At 43.7% G+C, this 17233-nt stretch overlaps 1 protein-coding gene across 5 annotated transcripts in view; it reads left to right on the forward strand.

The window, feature by feature from the left end:
* Positions 1 to 17233, forward strand: part of DMD (dystrophin) — a 3436004-nt gene that overhangs the window by 2496483 nt on the left and 922288 nt on the right. For all 5 annotated transcript variants that reach the window (XM_077482558.1, XM_077482560.1, XM_077482557.1 and 2 more), the window contains one exon: positions 16903 to 17092. In XM_077482558.1, coding sequence (XP_077338684.1) covers positions 16903 to 17092 — 190 coding nt within the window. The remainder of the gene's footprint in view (positions 1 to 16902; positions 17093 to 17233) is intronic.

Genomic DNA, 17233 nt, shown 5'->3' on the forward strand with positions numbered 1-17233 from the left:
TGCGCCGGTCAGGAAGTGGTTAAACATGTTTACAGTAATTTTATTTAACCAGGTGTGCTAGAGGGACTGAGGTCATTCTTGGAGTTGAGGTGGGGATCAGAGAAGCCAAAATCACCAAGCGGCTCCTTTGGGAGTGTTGCTACACATGTAATCCCACAAAATATTAATAGGTGGAAAAGTAACATATTACATATTCATTGATGCGTATCTGTACATGATACATCTCTGTGAACCTCCAACATCAGCTGGCTGGAGTTAATGATGGACTGCTCCCATTCTACGTTTTAAAATAAGAAGAGGTTGTTCTTACACCTCGACATTCCACTTTCCAAAAAAAATAAGCATATGACCTTATTCCCTCTCTTGTATGTCTATTTCTTGAAAATGACAGGAAAGCATTGAAACAAGGATTCAGGATGGTGACAGAAGCATATGTCCAGCATCAGATCTTCACTCGCAACCTCTAATGCCCCGTACACACGAGCGGACTTTTCGACATCCAAACTCCGACGGACTGAGTCCGGCGGACTATCCGATCGTGTGTGGGCTGCAACGGACTTTAGCGAAGCTAAAGTCTGACGGACTTTAGAAATGAAGCATGCTTTAAATTTTCCCGACGGAACTCCGCCGGACCCGGTCCCCTTTGAAAAATCCGCTCGTGTGTGTGCTACTCCGACGGACTAAAACCGACGCTAGGGCAGCTATTGGCTACTGTCTAGGAACTTCCTACGTCGAATCCAGTCGTACGTCATCACGTTCGACTCCGTCGGAGTTTGGTGTGATGGTGTGTGGTCAAGTCCGTTCGGTCGAAAAGTCCGCCAGAACTCCGTCGGAACTCCGGCGGAACTCCGGCGGAACTCCTTTGGAGGTCTGTCAGACTTAATCCCTCTCGTGTGTACGGGGCATAAAATGACAGGAGAGGAGCTAGCATGCCTATCATAGGCTGAAGTGCACGCTACTTTCTGCAGGCATATGTCATACTGCAGCTTTCTCAGTGTTGGCATAGCTCCCTTTGGGAACTGGTGAGGGGAAATTAATATAGTGTCACATAATGAATAAATGTTCAGCCTGATACAAAACCTCCTCACACCCCAATGAGGAAAAGGGAGATGGCAAGACTTCTAGGCACTTTATCCTAACCAGTTCTGATTCAGTTTTCATGTTACAAAAGATATTTTGATATGAATATACAAACAAGTGATTGCACCCTACTATAAACATATAAAAGGTGAATGGCTGCCTCCTTTAAAAAAAAGTGTGATGTGAGACACTTGTGCAAAAAATTTAATTGAAAGGTAGTGGCGCTTCCCCATACAAACTCATAAATGAACATCCAAATTTCTATCAAAATCTGAATATAGGTGCAAAATAATTTTGCTGCAGCATGTTCTATACTTGCTACAGATGTGCCACTTTACAGGCAGACTAAGGGGACCCCAGGCACTATATATAAAGGCATTTTTCATTTTTATTGTTTCACTTTAACCACTTCAATACAGGGCACTTTCGCCCCCTTCCTTCCCAGCCCAATTTTCAGCTTTCAGCGCTCTAGCGCTTTCAGTGACAATTGCGCGGTCATGCTACACTGTACCCAAATGAAATTTTTATCATTTTGTTCGCACAAATAGAGCTTTATTTTGGTGGTATTTATTCACGACTCCGTTTTTTATTTTTTGCGATATAAGCGCAAAAAAAGCGGAAATTTGGAAAAAAAAAACTATTTTCTTTTTTCTACTTCAATAAAAATCCAATAAAATCAAATTTTGTCATAAATTTAAGCCAAAATGTATTCTGCTACATGTTTTTGGTAAAAAAAAATCCGTTAAGTGTATAATAATTGGTTTGTGTGATCACGGACATATGTACGCAAATGATCATGTACATATGTGTGCAGGTGATCACGTACATATGTGTGCAGATAATCATTGGGACATGTGATTTTAGTGGGACATATGTGGGGGACATGTTTTTATTATTAGGGACATGTGTTTTTATTATTTGGGGACATGTATGTTTTGGGGACATGTGTGGGGACATTGTGTTTATACTGTGTGATGTGTTTACTGTGTGGTGTGTTTACTGTGTACACTAGACTGGTGATCAGTGAGTAAAAAGCTGTAAAAAGCAGCTCATACTCACTGATCAGCAGCCGGCTGCAGCGATCTGCTCTCCTCTCCACAGCGATGACTTCTGTGTGAGGAGAGGAGGAGCCGATTGCCTAGCAACCGGCTGTTTGTTTACATCACATGACGGCCGTGATTGGACACGGCCGTCATGTGATCAGGAGGGCCAATCACAGAGCCCTCCTGCCGATCTGAGATGCGCCGTGTCCGGGTGACACGGGCGCATCGGGATCGCGCCGCTGCGCGGGCGCGCGCACGCGCGATCCCGCTACTCCTGAATGACGTTCCTGAACGTCATATCAGGAGTAGGCGGCTCCCACCCGGCCGTATATGTGCATTGGCCGGGTGGGAAGTGGTTAAGCATCACTAAAATCACTGCTCCTTTAATCACTTCAATACTGGGCACTTTCACCCCCTCCTTCCCAGACCAATTTTCAGCTTTCAGCGCTGTCACATTTTGAATGAGAATTCCGCCGTTATGCAACACTGTACCCAAATTACATTTTTATAATTTTTTTTTACACAAATAGAGTTTTCTTTTGGGAGTATTTAACCACTTCTGCCCCGGCCTATAGACATTTGACGCCCACAGATGGGATCTCCCATCCTGGGTGGGCATCATATGACGTCCTCTGATTCCAAGCTCACTAGGGGGCACGCGCGCACACACCCACTGCATCGTTTGGGACTCAGTGCATGTGCCCGGCGGCCGCGATGTCCCTTGGGCAACCGCAATTGCCCAGGAACACAGCAGGACCATGGATCTGTGTATGTAAACACACAGATCCACGTGCTGTCAAAGGAGAGGAGACTGATGGTGTGTTCCCAGTAGTTCCTCCCCTTGTGAGTCCCCTGCCCCCACAGTTATAATCCCTCCCATAGGGAACATTAACCCCTGCAGAGCCCCCTGGGTTTAACCCCTTCCCTTTTATAGCACCGATCGCTGTGTAAATGTGAATGCTCCCAAAAATGTGTCAAAAGTGTCCGACGTGTCTGCCATAATGTTGCAGTCATGAAAAAAATCACAGATCGCCGCGATTACTAGTAAAAAAAAATGCCTTAAATCTATCCCCTATTTTGTAGATGCTATAACTTTTGCACAAACCAATCAATAATCGCTAATTGCATTTTTTTTTACCAAAAATATGTAGAAGAATACGTATCGGCCTAAACTGAGGAAAAAATGATTTTTTAAAAAAAAATTGATATTTATTATAGCAAAAAGTAAAAAATATTGTGTTTTTTTTTCAAAATTGTTGCTCTTTTTTTGTTTATAGCGCAAAAAATAAAAACCGCAGAGGTGATCAAATACAACCAAAATAAATCTCTATTTGTCGGGAAAAAAGGACTTCAATTTTGTTTGGGTGCAACGTCGCACGACCGCGCAATTGTCAGTTAAAGCGACGTAGTGCCAAATCGCAAAAAGTGCTCTGGTGAAATCCTCAGGGGCTGAAGTGGTTAATCACCTCTGGGGTTTTTTGGCGCTATAAATAAAAAAAGACCGAAAATGTTATAAAATTTTGAAAATAAGTAATTTCTCCGGATACATTTTTTTACCAAAAATGATGCTGCTACATTTCTTTGGTAAAAATAACCCAATCAGTGTTTATTTGGTGTTGGCAGTGATGGGGAACAGACAGATGTTTTATGGGGACACTGGCATGTGTATGGGGACAGGGGTATCAGTGGTGCTTGGTGTACTGTTTGTGGGGTGATCTTTAACAGCTCTCTGTGTAAAATCATCCTCCCACAGAGAGCTATCGCATATCTGCACACCCCCCCCCCCTGCACTGATCTCTCACTGAGCTTGATGGGAAGAACTGTCACAGAGATATGCGTCTCTGTTTACATTATGGTGGCTGTGAATGGACACAGCCGTCACATGATCGGTAGGGCCAATCACAGCCCCTATATCCTGATTTCTGCTCAGCTGGATTCTGTGATTGTAATGATCACAGGTTTGAGTTGCAGCATGCCTCATGGCCACGATGTGAGCACTCGTTCTGAGGGACGTTCCTGAATGTTCAATCGGAACGAGGAAAGGATCACCTGGCCATTTATGTGCAGTGGCTGGGAGGGAGGTGGTTAAAATGATGCACATAAGCCTTCAAAATGGGGACTTTTCTGGTCCCATAGACTTCAATAGGGTTCAGTTTTCGGATCTGAACTTTTTGTGATGTTTGGCTGTTCTGGTGCGAATCAAACTGAGGGGTGTTTGGTCCATCTCTAGTGTCTAGCAAGGAAAAAGGTTGCAATGGATTTACCAGGGGTAGGGATGAGCCGAACACCCCCCGGTTCGGATCGCACCAGAACTTTCGAACGGACCCCAAATTTGTACGAACTTTAGAAGCCCATTGAAGTCTATGGGACTCGAACGTTCGAAATTAAAAGTGCTAATTTTAACGGCTAATATGCAAGATACTGTCCTAAAAAGGGTTTGGGGACCTGGCTCCTGCCCCAGGGGACATGGGTCAATGCAAAAAAAAGTTTTAAAAACGGACGTTTTGGCGGGAGCACTGATTTTAATGACGATTAAAGTGAAAAAAAAAGTGAAATATTCCTTTAAATATGGTGCCTGGGGGGTGTCTGTAGTATGCCTGTGAAGTGCCACGTGTTTCCCGTGTTTAGAACAGTCCCTGCACAAAATGACATTAAACGGAAATAACACCATTTAAAACTGCTTGCGGTTTTAATGTTATATCTGGTTCCTGCAATATGGTTGAAAATCATTGAGAAAAATGGCATGGGTAGCCCTCCCTGCCCATTACCAGCCTATTTGGGTCTTGTACGCATATTAAGGGGAACCCTGTACCCATATTAAAAAAAGGAAATGCGTGTGGCCCCCAGGCCCTATATACTCAGAACAGCAGTATACAGGCGGTGCAAATAAGACAGGGACTGTGTAGGTTTGTTGTGTTAAGTTGAATCTGTTCGTAATTTTCAACTGGTACATTTTTAAAGTGTAGCTCCAGTCAAAAAAACTATTTTTAAGCTTTTTGGAAAACATAGGGAAGGTTTATCACCCCTGTATAATTTGTTTTGTCGTCCATCTTTTTTCATCTCACTTGCTGTTGTCTCCTTCCGTTTGCAAGTAGGAGATGTTTGTAAGTTGGATGTTTGAAAGTAGGGGCCTGCCCTATATGCTCTGCAGAAATGGCGGAACAAGGTGTTGGTTTTGCCACAACATTGTAAGCCCTCAAAGTGACTCTTGGTGGGCGCTGGAGTGCCCTGCTGTGAACGATTATATCAAGAATTGTAATTACATGCCATTGTTGAACAGTGGTAGAAAAATTGACCTTTGGTGGTTGTGGTGCTGGTGCCACAACACTATAAGTCCTCACCGTTACTCTGGGTGGGCACAGGAAGGGGCCCTCCTGTGAAATATTATATCAAGAATTGTAATTACATGTCCCTGTTAAACAGGGGCAGAAAAATTGGGCCTTAGGCACTGGTGCTGGTGCCACCACACTGCAACCTCTCCCATATACTCTTGTTTGATTGCAGGAATTAGCCCTGCTGCAAAGCATTGCATCAAAAATTGTACTTAAACGCCCCTGTTAAACAGGGGCAGAAAAATTGGGCCTTAGGCATCACCCAGAACCAGAAATGTTCTTCCAACATATCAGCGGAGGAGGAAGAGGATAGACAATCAACATACCAGGACAGTCACTCAGCATCAGCATAGGCAGTCTTGAAGGGATGTGATATTTCAAAAAAAATTATTCTGTTACATCAGCTTCAGGTGCTTGGTAGCTGTGGGTGATCCAAGACTGATTCATCTTGATGAAGGTCAGTCGATCAACTGATTCGGTGGACAGGCGCACCCTGTGATCGGTAACAAAGCCACCAGCAGCACTGAAGGTGCGTTCCGAAAGAACGCTGGATGCAGGACAGGCCAGTAGCTCAATTGCATACTGTGCAAGCTCTAGCCAGTGATCCATCCTCAAGACCCAGTAAGCCAGAGGATTTTCGGTGGGAAAGGTGTCCAAGTCTGACCTTGCCCCTAGGTATTCCTGCACCATGTAAATCAGACGCTGGCGATGGATTCTGGAACTGATCATACCTTGGGGCTGCGGACTAAAAAATTGTCTGAAAGCATCAGTCAGACGGCCACCTTCTCCACCGCTCCTTCTGACCGATGCCTCAGCAACACGTTGTCCAGGACCAGGAGTTTGTAACCTCCCTCAAGGAGAGTGGCCAGCCAGTAATGGTCCCTCTCTTGATCCGAAGAATACGAGGATCCTTCCGCAGGCTTTGCAGGATCAGGGAGGCCATGCAGCGTAGGTTAGCTGAGGCATTCGGTCCGGAGTCCTCTGGGTCACTAAGGACAACATGATCCGCAGCTACCTCCTCCCAGCCACGTACAAGTCCACGTGTTTCTTGGGACTGTAAATCATCCCTACAAGACTGCTGCTGCTGCTGCTGATGCTGAGTGCCAGCCTCCACCTTCATGCTGACACAATCATCCTCCTCCTCCTCTTCCCCCTCCTCATCCTCTTCCCGTGTGATGGGTGGCACAGCAGGAACACTGTCTGGATAAAGGGGGCCTTGAGAGGCAAGGAAGTCCTCCTCTTCCTGCCTCTGTTCTGCCTCAAGTGCCCTGTCCATTATTCCATGCAGCGTATGCTCCAAGAGGTGGACAAGAGGTACAGTGTCACTGATGCATGCACTGTCACTGCTCACCATCCTTGTGGCCTCCTCAAACAGTGACAGGACAGTGCATGCATCCCTGATCATGCCCCACTGGCGTGGTGAGAAAAAACCGAGCTCCCCTGACCCTGTCCTGGTGCCGTAGTCGCACAGGTACTCATTGATGGCCCTCTGCTGCCTGTGCAGCCGCTGCAGCATGGCCAACGTTGAGTTCCACCTGGTGGGCATGTCACATATAAGGCGGTTCTTGGGCAGGTTCAACTCCTTTTGGAGCTCAGCCAGCTGAGCACAGGCATTAAATGATCGGCAGAAATGCACACAGACTTTCCTGGCCTGCTTCAGGACATCCTGTAAGCCGGGGTACCTGCCCAAGAACCGCTGCACCACCAGGTTAAGGACGTGAGCTACACAGGGCACATGGGTCAGTTGTCCCTGTCGGAGGGCGGAGAGGAGGTTGGTGCCATTGTCACAAACCACCATTCCTGGCTTAAGCTGGCGTGGCGTCAACCACCTCTCGGCCTGCCCCTGCAGAGCTGACAAAACATCCGCCCCAGTGTGGCTCCTGTCCCCCAAACAAACCAGCGCAAGCATGGCATGGCATCGTTTTGTCTGCGTACTTGCGTAGCCCCTGGAACGCCTACGAAGCACCGCTGGTTCTGAGGGCAGAGCACTGGAAGAGGCCATGGAGGAAGAAGAAGAGGAGGGGGTGGAGGAGAGAGGTGTGTCACAACCAATAGTAGCATTTTGGAGGCGTGGTGGTGGAACAACCTCCAACACTACTGCACCTTGTCCTGCATCCTTCCCAGCTGCCAGAAGAGTGACCCAATGGGCCGTGAAAGACAGGTAACGTCCCTGTCCATGCCTGCTGGACCATGAGTCAGCGGTAATATGCACCTTACCGCTGACCGCCCTGTCCAGCGAGGCAAGGACATTGCCTTCCACATGCCGGTAGAGAGCCGGAATCGCCTTCCGTGAGAAAAAGTGGCATCTGGGGACCTGCCACTGAGGAACCGCACATTGTACAAACTCACGGAAGGGGGCCGAGTCTACCAACTGAAAAGGCAGCAGTTGAAGTGCTAGCAATTTAGCCAAGCTAGCATTCAACCGCTGGGCATGTGGATGGCTGGGAGTGAACTTCTTTCGCCGTTCCAGCAGCTGGGGCAGGGACATTTGCCTGCTATAATCGGACGTGGGTGTACCGCTAGCAGAGTTCTCGGAAGCACTTGGCTGTGACACACCTAATTCTACACCTTCATTCCTCTCAGAGCAGGTTTCAGAGAGGACTGAAGGTCTAGTGGGGTTGGAGATGCCAGCTGATGAGGAGCAAGGAGAGGTCCGCTTTGTTCTTTGGTGTGGGTCTTTGAGGTACGCTTGCCAACGAGCTGCATGGCAGGTCAACATATGTCTGGTCAAGCATGTGGTGCCCAAGCGGCTGATGTTTTGGCCACGCGAGATACGCTTGAGACATATGTTGCAAATAGCAGTGGTGCGATCTCATGCACTCGTCTCAAAAAAGGCCCACACCAAAGAACTTTTAGAATAACGCGCAGAGGCAGCGCCCTGCACAGGCGGAGCTCTGCGGTGTGATTCAGTCGGTGTGCTGCCCCTAAGCTGGCCCCCGGAGGGCATCCTGCCTCGTTGGATATGTGCCTCCTCCTCCTCCTCCTCCTCCTCTCTCCTTCCAGGCACCCACGCGGAGTCAGTGCCCTCATAATCCCCTCCCTCTTCATCGCTGTAGCAAACCTGGCAGTATGCTGCAGCTTGTGGAACATGACTGCCAGATTGCTGTCCTTCTTGAGCATCCCCTCTCTCTGCGCTCACGCTACTGCCTTCCTCTAGCTGAGTGTCATCATCAGAGCCCACAAAACACTGGGCATCCTCCTGGAGCATGTACCCAACACTGTGCTCAAAGAGTTCAGGAGACTCCTCAGGAGGACGTGGTGGGTCTAGGGAAGGAGTCACTGATGATGACATTGAGAGGAGGGAAGACGATGCGTTGGCAGCTGCTTTGCTAGTACCCTGAGACTGGGTGAGAGAGGATGAGGAGGATGAGGAGGGCTTGGTCATCCACTCTACCAAGTCATTGGCATGTTGTGGTTCAACATGTCCAGCTACCGAAAAGAAGGACAAGCATGTCCCATGGCCACGTGCTGATGACAATGCACCGCATCCACGACCAGCACTGTTGTCTCTAGACACAGAGCCTGCTTGCCCTCTTTTATCGGCTCACGCCTGTCTGCCTCTCCTTGCTGGCCTTTCAGACATGGTAATGGCCTGAAGGGAGTTGGGTAAAACAGCAGTGTAATGGAGTCACACAACACCCACTAAGCCCTGCAGATGGCTCTATTAGAGAACAGCAATAAAGGGTAGATACAGGTGTATATTGTGCTGGAGGCACAAAAAAACCACTAACTCCTGCAGATGCCTTTTTTATAGAACACCAGAGATAAAGGGGTATATACAGATGTATACTGTGCTGTGCTGGAGGCACACACAACTTCCAATAACTCCTGCAGATGGCAAGTGGGCTCAAATAGAGAAGAGCTATGTAGGTGGATATAGCGGTGTGTACTGGGAAAAGAGCATGCAGACAGCACGCACAAGCTCCTAACACTACTGACTGCAAGCTCTATTATAAAAGATAGATCACTAGCTATATAGGTGAGGTGAATATAGCGGTGTATACTGCGGTCAGGGCACACAGACAACAACCACTACACAACAGCAAGATCGAAAATCGGCCGAAAACTATCGGTGTGTACTGTGTTGAAGGTACACAGAACACCCACTAACTGCTTCAGACGCCAACACACTACACTAGGCGATGACACAGTGCATTGTGGGCCGTGAGCGCCACACGAATTTGGCGCGAACGGCCCATAACGTTCGGAATTCACCGAACGGGCGAACAGCTGATGTTCGAGTCGAACGTATGTTCGACTCGAACACGAAGCTCATCCCTAACCAGGGGAAATATAATCTGATTTCACTATATAACTGAATATAATAAGGCTCCTCCTAAAGGACTGCATAAGTCTTTCCTTAAACTACAATAATTTACTCTCAAGATATGCCAATGTCTATTTATACAAGAAACAACTTTATGACAAGTTAAATTAAACTGGGACACAAATGGTATATGTATTCCTGTCACATTTCCCTTTTGCTATATCACCACCCTTCTTATGCCGCGTACACACGGGCAGACTGTATGGCCTACTTAGTCCGTCGAAACACATTTCAGCGGACAGTCCGCTCGTGTGTGGGCTTCAGCGGACTTTTTCAGCGTGCAGTCTGGCGTACTAAGTATTTCGGATTTTTCGAAATTCTGTCCGTCATACTTTGGTTTCAGCGGACAATCCGCTCGTCAGTAGGCTAGTCGGACGGACTAAGAATGGCGCATGCTCAGAAAGGATTTACACGGCGGAAGGGTGCATTGCTGTGTATTGGACTTCCTATTTCTAGTCCCGTCGTACGTGCTGTACACGTCATCGCGCAAGCTTTCGACGGACTGTTTGTGCATCTGTGTGTGGTCAAGTCCGTTCATTCGAAAGTATGACGGACTGTCCGTCGGATTGTATGACGGACTAAGTAGGCCATACAGTCCGCCCGTGTGTACGCGGCTTTACATTCACTCTCAATCTGTGTTCTTTCATGTGCTAGAGTTTCAGCTGGATAATCTCTCATAATCTCTCTCACGTCAATTCTCTACTCATATCCTCTAGTTTCTCTGTCCTTACTCTTAAATCACTTACTCTTCTAGCCACCCTCCTAAACTAAGCACTCTTGGTGGGTAGTGGCTTGTATAGTGTAAGAGCTTATTCCTGTCAATTGGTTGGGTATACAGTGGTGTGAAAAAGTGTTTGCCCCCTTCCTCATTTCCTGTTCCTTTGCATGTTTGTCACACTTAAGTGTTTTGGAACATCAAACCAATTTAAACAATAGTCAAGGACAACACAAGTAAATACAAAATGCAATTTGTAAATGAAGGTGTTTATTATTAAAGGTGAAAAAAAATCCAAACCATCATGGCCCTGTGTGAAAAAGTGATTGCCCCCTAAACCTAATAACTGGTTGGGCCACCCTTAGCAGCAACAACTGCAACCAAGCGTTTGCGATAACGTGCAATGAGGCTTTTACAGCGTCCTGGAGGAATTTTGGCCCACTCATCTTTGCAGAATTGTCCTAATTCAGTTACATTAGAGGGTTTTCGAGCATGAACGGCCTTTTTAAGGTCATACCACAACATCTCAATAGGTTTCAGGTCAGGACTTTGGCTAGGCCACTCCAAAGTCTTCATTTTGTTTTTCTTCAGCCATTCGGTGGTGGACTTGCTGGTGTGTTTAGGATCATTGTCCTGCTGCAGAACCCAAGTTCGTTTCAGCTTGAGTACACGAACAGATGGTCGGACATTCTCCTTCAGGATCTCTTGGTAGACAGCAGAATTCATAGTTCCCTTTATCACGGCAAGTCTTCCAGGTCCTGAAGCAGCAAAACAGCCCCAGACCATCACACTACCACCACCATATTTTACTGTTGGTATAATGTTCTTTTTATGAAATGCAGTGTTCCTTCTACGCCAGATATACTTGGACACACACCTTCCAAAGAGTTCCACTTTTGTCTCATCGGTCCACAGAATGTTGTCCCAAAAGTCTTGGGGATCATCAAGATGTGTTGTGGAGAAATTGAGACGAGCTTTGATGTTCTTTTTGCTCAGCAGTGGTTTTCTCCTTGGAACTCTGCCATGCAGGCCAATTTTGCCCAGTCTTTTCCTGATGGAGGAGGCATGAACGCTGACCTTAACTGAGGCAAGTGAGGCCTGCAGTTCCTTGGACGTTGTTGTGGGGTCTTTTGTGACCTCTTGGATGAGTCGTCGCTGCGCTCTTGGGGTAATTTTGGGCGGCCGGCCACTCCTGAGAAGGTTCACCACTGTTCCATGTCTTCGCCATTTGTGGATAATGGCTCTCACTGTGGTTCGCTGGATTCCCAAAGCTTTGGAAATGGCTTTATAACCCTTTCCAGACTGATAGATCTCAATTACTTTCTTTCTCAATTGTTCCTGAATTTCTTTGGGTCTCGGCATGATGTGTAGCTTTTAAGGATCTTCTGGTGGACCTTACTGTGTCAAGCAGCTCCTATTTAAGTGATGCCTTGATTGTGAACAGGTGTGGCAATAATCAGGCCTGGGTGTGGCTAGAGAAATTGAACTCAGGTGTGGACAACCACAGTTATAGTATGTTTTAACAAGGGGGGCAATCACTTTTTCACACAGGACCATGATGGTTTGGATTTTTTTTCACCTTTAATAATAAACACCTTCATTTACAAATTGCATTTTGTGTTTACTTGTGTTGTCCTTGACTATTGTTTAAATTGGTTTGATGTTCCGAAACACTTAAGTGTGACAAACATGCAAAGGAACAGGAAATGAGGAAGGGGGCAAACACTTTTTCACACCACTGTATATATCACTTTTTAACATTCTTTATGCATACAAAAAAGGATTTTCTTGTTCACTAAATTACATATTGATTTCCAAATTCTCCATCATCCTATTTATCTCACTGTGGGATTGTTCCATAGATGACATGTCCTCGTGCCAAGTGGTGAACAAGTTGTCTATAGAGCAAACCCATAACAGGCAATGATGATGAATAAACTAATTCAAATAAACATTTTTTTTTCACTCATGTAATAAATATATTTGCAAATGGTGAAATGGTTAAAATATTCCAGGTGACCAACATTGTGTCATTTGGGACTTGACAATCCTTAATCCTCTGGAGAAAATGACCAGTGTCCCTCACATATAAAAATTTGACAATATATAATCCATGCTGGTGAATATTGGTCTGTCAAGTGAGCAGATAGGATTATTGCGCACTTTGTGGAATACAAACATAATGGGAGCAATGGGATGTTCTTTCATTAAACATATCCTAATATCATAATCAATGACTCCTACACTGAATGCACTACACATTACTCGTTCAATCTTTTTATGTATTTATGTAAAATATTGTATTGGTCCCTAATCTCAAATACATCTGATATTTGACTTTCAATTTCCTGTTCAGAAATGGTTATTCCCGTTACCATAATAGTACCACCCTTGTTAGCAGGCATAAAGCAGAGTTCCAGCCATTTCTGTGTTTATTAAAAGTCAGCATCTAAAAAAAGTGTAGCTGCTGACTTATAATAAACACACACTCATCTGTCCCACGGTCCAGCAATGCAGCCACCCGAAGCCTTGGTTCTCCCCCCATCTCTCCATAGCGCCAGCATCACTACTGTGGGTACCTTTCTGTGACAGCTTGTGGTTTCACAGCTGAGTGCGCACTGTGCAAGTGCGAGTCATGCTGCGCGTCTTCAATGGCCGGCAATCTTCTGGAACCTGTGACATGTCCCAGAAGATTGCAGGGAGGGAGGGGCCGCCTAGGGGGCCCCAGCAAAAGTAGGAGCTGGATACCTGTCAAAACTAGGTACCCACCCCTCCCAAAGAAAAATGAAAATGCCAAATGTGGCATGTCAGGGGATTAGGAGGCCTTAATGTGGAAGTTCCACTTTAATTATAATGCCGTGCCTAGCAGAAAAGGATGAGAATGCCTCTGGCTTTTGTATCATGAGATTATAAATAATATCATTAAAAGGGCTAGTCTGCAACATTTCAGAAATATCCTTATCCACATTTTTGGAAAATACCATCACTACAGAAAAGGTGGTATGTGTATGTATATTACTTTTAACTCTCAAATCTTATACCTTAATAGATAACCCATTTTATATCTTTATAGATTCAATCAATTAAAGTTTTGCTTCAAAGGAAACTGGTCCACCCTTGAGTTGGGCCAAAAGACCAAAACCTTTTTTTAATAAAGATATCTCCTGTGATGTTAAAGTGGTTCTAACGGCAGAAGTTGTTTTTTTTTACCTAATGCATTCTGTGCATTAAGGTAAAAAACCTTCTGCAAGCAGCTCCCCCAGCCCTTCCTTATACTTATCTGAGCCATATCTTGATTCAGTGAATTGCACAAGCAGAGGCTCTCTCTATCCTCATTGGCTCAGACACAGCAGCAAGAGCCAGGTAAGTATGACATGTTATTAAGAAAAAAAAAGTGAGCCTTTAGAATCACTTTGTATGAAGAAAATATTATCTATAACACTTATTGCGGGTGCTAGCTCTATGCCTGTTGTGTCCATGCAGTATTCCTCTTGATGCTTTCTACATTGTCTCTGATCACCTCTCCTGATCCTTAACCAGACTATTCCTATTGTGTGCTTAAAAAGGCCATGCTCAGGCTGAAGACATAAATGAGGCTAATGTTGACATTACACCTCTGATAGCTGTTCTCTCACATTTTATATTCTAGTATCACTAGGCACCTCCTTCTGTCCATTTATAAACCCGATCATCTTTATTGGGCTTCAATATCTGCCATTTCCAAATTTGTATCTTCGTATGATTTTTCTGCACCTGTTGGTGTACTTAATCTTTAAATTGCTGTATCTTTATTGTAGGCATTTACTGCAAATGCAAAAGTAAGGGTCTGATTGGTACAACATTCACAACGATATGGAAATACAGAAAGAGAAAAAATAACTAAATGGACTTTACGGGTACCACACAGGGTTATAAGATTTATAAAATCACTTAATTTTTCCTAATACGAATGAATGAATGAATGAATATATAAAATGTATGATAACTTTAAACAGGCTGATACAGAACATTTGTTAGTATGTACAAATGTCTACCCCAAATGGTATACCATACACCATTCTGCAAGTAAGTACTTGCTACATTACTCTACCAAAAGTCTGATGTCATAGTGTATCTTTTTCGGCACCATGGTCAATGGTGAAATGGCATCCAATCTTAGCCTGTTTCACAGACTTGGTCTTCTTCTTCAGAATGAAACAGGGAAATCATTAATAGTAATTTTATACTGTCTGTGATGACACAGGATTGGGGGGAGCACTGTTGCTTCTGTGTCAGTTTTTAGAGTGATATTCATTCAATGTCCCTTGGATTTATGAGCAAATTTCACCCTAAAGACTTGTGGGATTTGTCCAAAAGTAGCATTGAAGTACTGAAGTGATTGTATATATAGTATCTGATATCCCCTTGTGTTACCTGTAAAGTCTGATTCGTTTTAGGCATTACCTGCATTAATGCTCTCTTCATGTCCTGAGCATCATGCACAAGATTCTCCTGTCATGATGTCATAAAAACGCCTATTTAGTATCTGCAGGATCTTGGTTTTATAGTCCTCCTTTTGGAGAAACATAGTGGGTGCAATCCTTCACTCACAACCCATGTGGAATCATTGGTATTTTGCTATACTCTGCCAGTGTGACAGCATGTAATTAATAAGTCATCATTTTGTTCATGTTCTCTCATATTTACTTGAGATCTGTTGTAATGAAGCTGGAGTCAAAAAACTCACATGAGTCACTCACATTATCATGATGAACTATAGCATGAAATATAGAAAAATGTGTGTATATATATATATATATATATATATATATTCATTCTGCTTCTTTGTGTGTCAAAATTCATTGTGTAATGTTATCTGTTTTCACAGTATTTGGTGCCAATTAAATTGAGTCACTTCTGCTGTCATTAAATGCAAGAGAAATTAGGGTCTTTGAAATCCAATTATTTAGATAATCACTTTTAATTACATTTAACTTACTTTGTAATCCGGGAATTTACATTAGCTAAGTGATTTTAATTAAGCTTTGCAGGTTTTTTGGATGTATGGCTTATCAAATAAAGTGAAATGACAGTTGTAAAGTGAATACACATATAGATAGAAAGAGAGATATACAGTAGATTAGGATAGATAGATAGATAGATAGATAGATAGATAGATAGATAGATAGATAGATAGATAGATAGATAGATAGATAGATAGATAGATAGATAGATAGATAGATAGATAGATAGATAGATAGATAGATAGATAGATAGATAGATAGATAGATAGATAGATAGATAGATAGATAGATAGAAATCTCTTATCAGCAAATACTTACTTTTCTTCACTCCCAGGCTATGCTGTGAACCTATCAACCAGTTAAAGCAGTATTAAACCCATAAACAAACATTACATTAGATTTATTTTTTAAACTTTCTTTCTTATATTTTCATCTGATAATCTGGCTAATTCATCTTTTGTGAAACAAATATATATATATATCGTACTTGCGGTAAGTGAGTGCTAATAGGTAATACTAGTGATTGAAGCTGCTGTACACAAAGTGCTGTTCACTTACTGATTAAAAAGTATATATAATTACAGAGCTTGCAAAATTATAAACAATCAATTTGATGGGTGTAAAAAATCAATAACAAAAAATGTCCATATACATTGTAATATGTATGATGATTGTGCTCCAATCATAAAGTGCAGTTGAGCTCCAAATTTCAAGGTGTGCCACACACCCCTCCAGTGTCTCCATTCACCAAAAAGGAATTTACATAGACCCCCTAGCTTTTCAGTCCAGGGGTCGATCAGGCTAGAACACTGGGCATAAAATGCTTAAAATGATCAGCTTTTACCTATTTATGTAAAACCGTCATCCCAAAAGGAAAAACTGTTTGCTGTAACTGAGATAAAGTGTTAGCTTGAGTTCAGCTTTAATTTGTTACTATATTTAAGTCAGCTAGTACATCTAATACTCTCTTCCCCCCAAGATTGACAGTGTTTCTGTTCAAAGGTGCCCATGTGCTCCTTCAGCCAGGGTGGGGTCACCACTTTAATGCAGGAAGTATGTTACTGACCAGATCACCAGGTGAAAATAGATGGCAAAAGCCTAAAAAATAAAATAAATACAGCCACTAATAATTGGTAAGCTGCTATTCCATAGCTAAAAGCTTGCTAATATTTTCTATTTTTGATTTGAGTTTAATTCCGCTTCAAGTTTGACAAAAAATAGAACCTGTTGGTGTAATCGCAGCAGTATTTGTGTATGTCAAGCTTATTTCTGATTGACTCTAGTATTTTTCTGCACCTTTATTGCTCTTCGTTTATTTGTGTTATTTACAATAATAAAATCCCTAGTAAAGTAGAATCATTGCGTGTTATATACTGTATATATACTTCATTATATATTTCAGAGTTAGTGATCGTGATGGTGCTCTTGAGGCAGCTTTACGACTGTTGCAGCAGTTTTACTTGGACTTGGAAAAGTTTCTTGCCTGGCTAACAGAAGCTGAGACTACAGCCAATGTACTACATGATGCAAAACATAAGGAAGGACTGTTAGAAGATGCACAGGGCATTCGGGAACTGATGTCTCAGTGGCAGGTAAGAACAGAATGACGTAAAGAGCTTTATCTATGTAAGAAAAAAGTGCCTTTGTTCTTTGCCATTTTGTTTTATGTGCTGTTTTGGAAAAAAAGAAAATGTGTGTAGTCTGTGGGCAGGAGCAGTGCAACAGTATGAAAT

Source organism: Lithobates pipiens, unplaced genomic scaffold, assembly GCF_037356315.1.
Source record: "Lithobates pipiens isolate NorthernLeopardFrog02 unplaced genomic scaffold, aLitPip1_a1.2 Scaffold_16, whole genome shotgun sequence".
Classification (NCBI taxonomy): domain Eukaryota; kingdom Metazoa; phylum Chordata; class Amphibia; order Anura; family Ranidae; genus Lithobates; species Lithobates pipiens.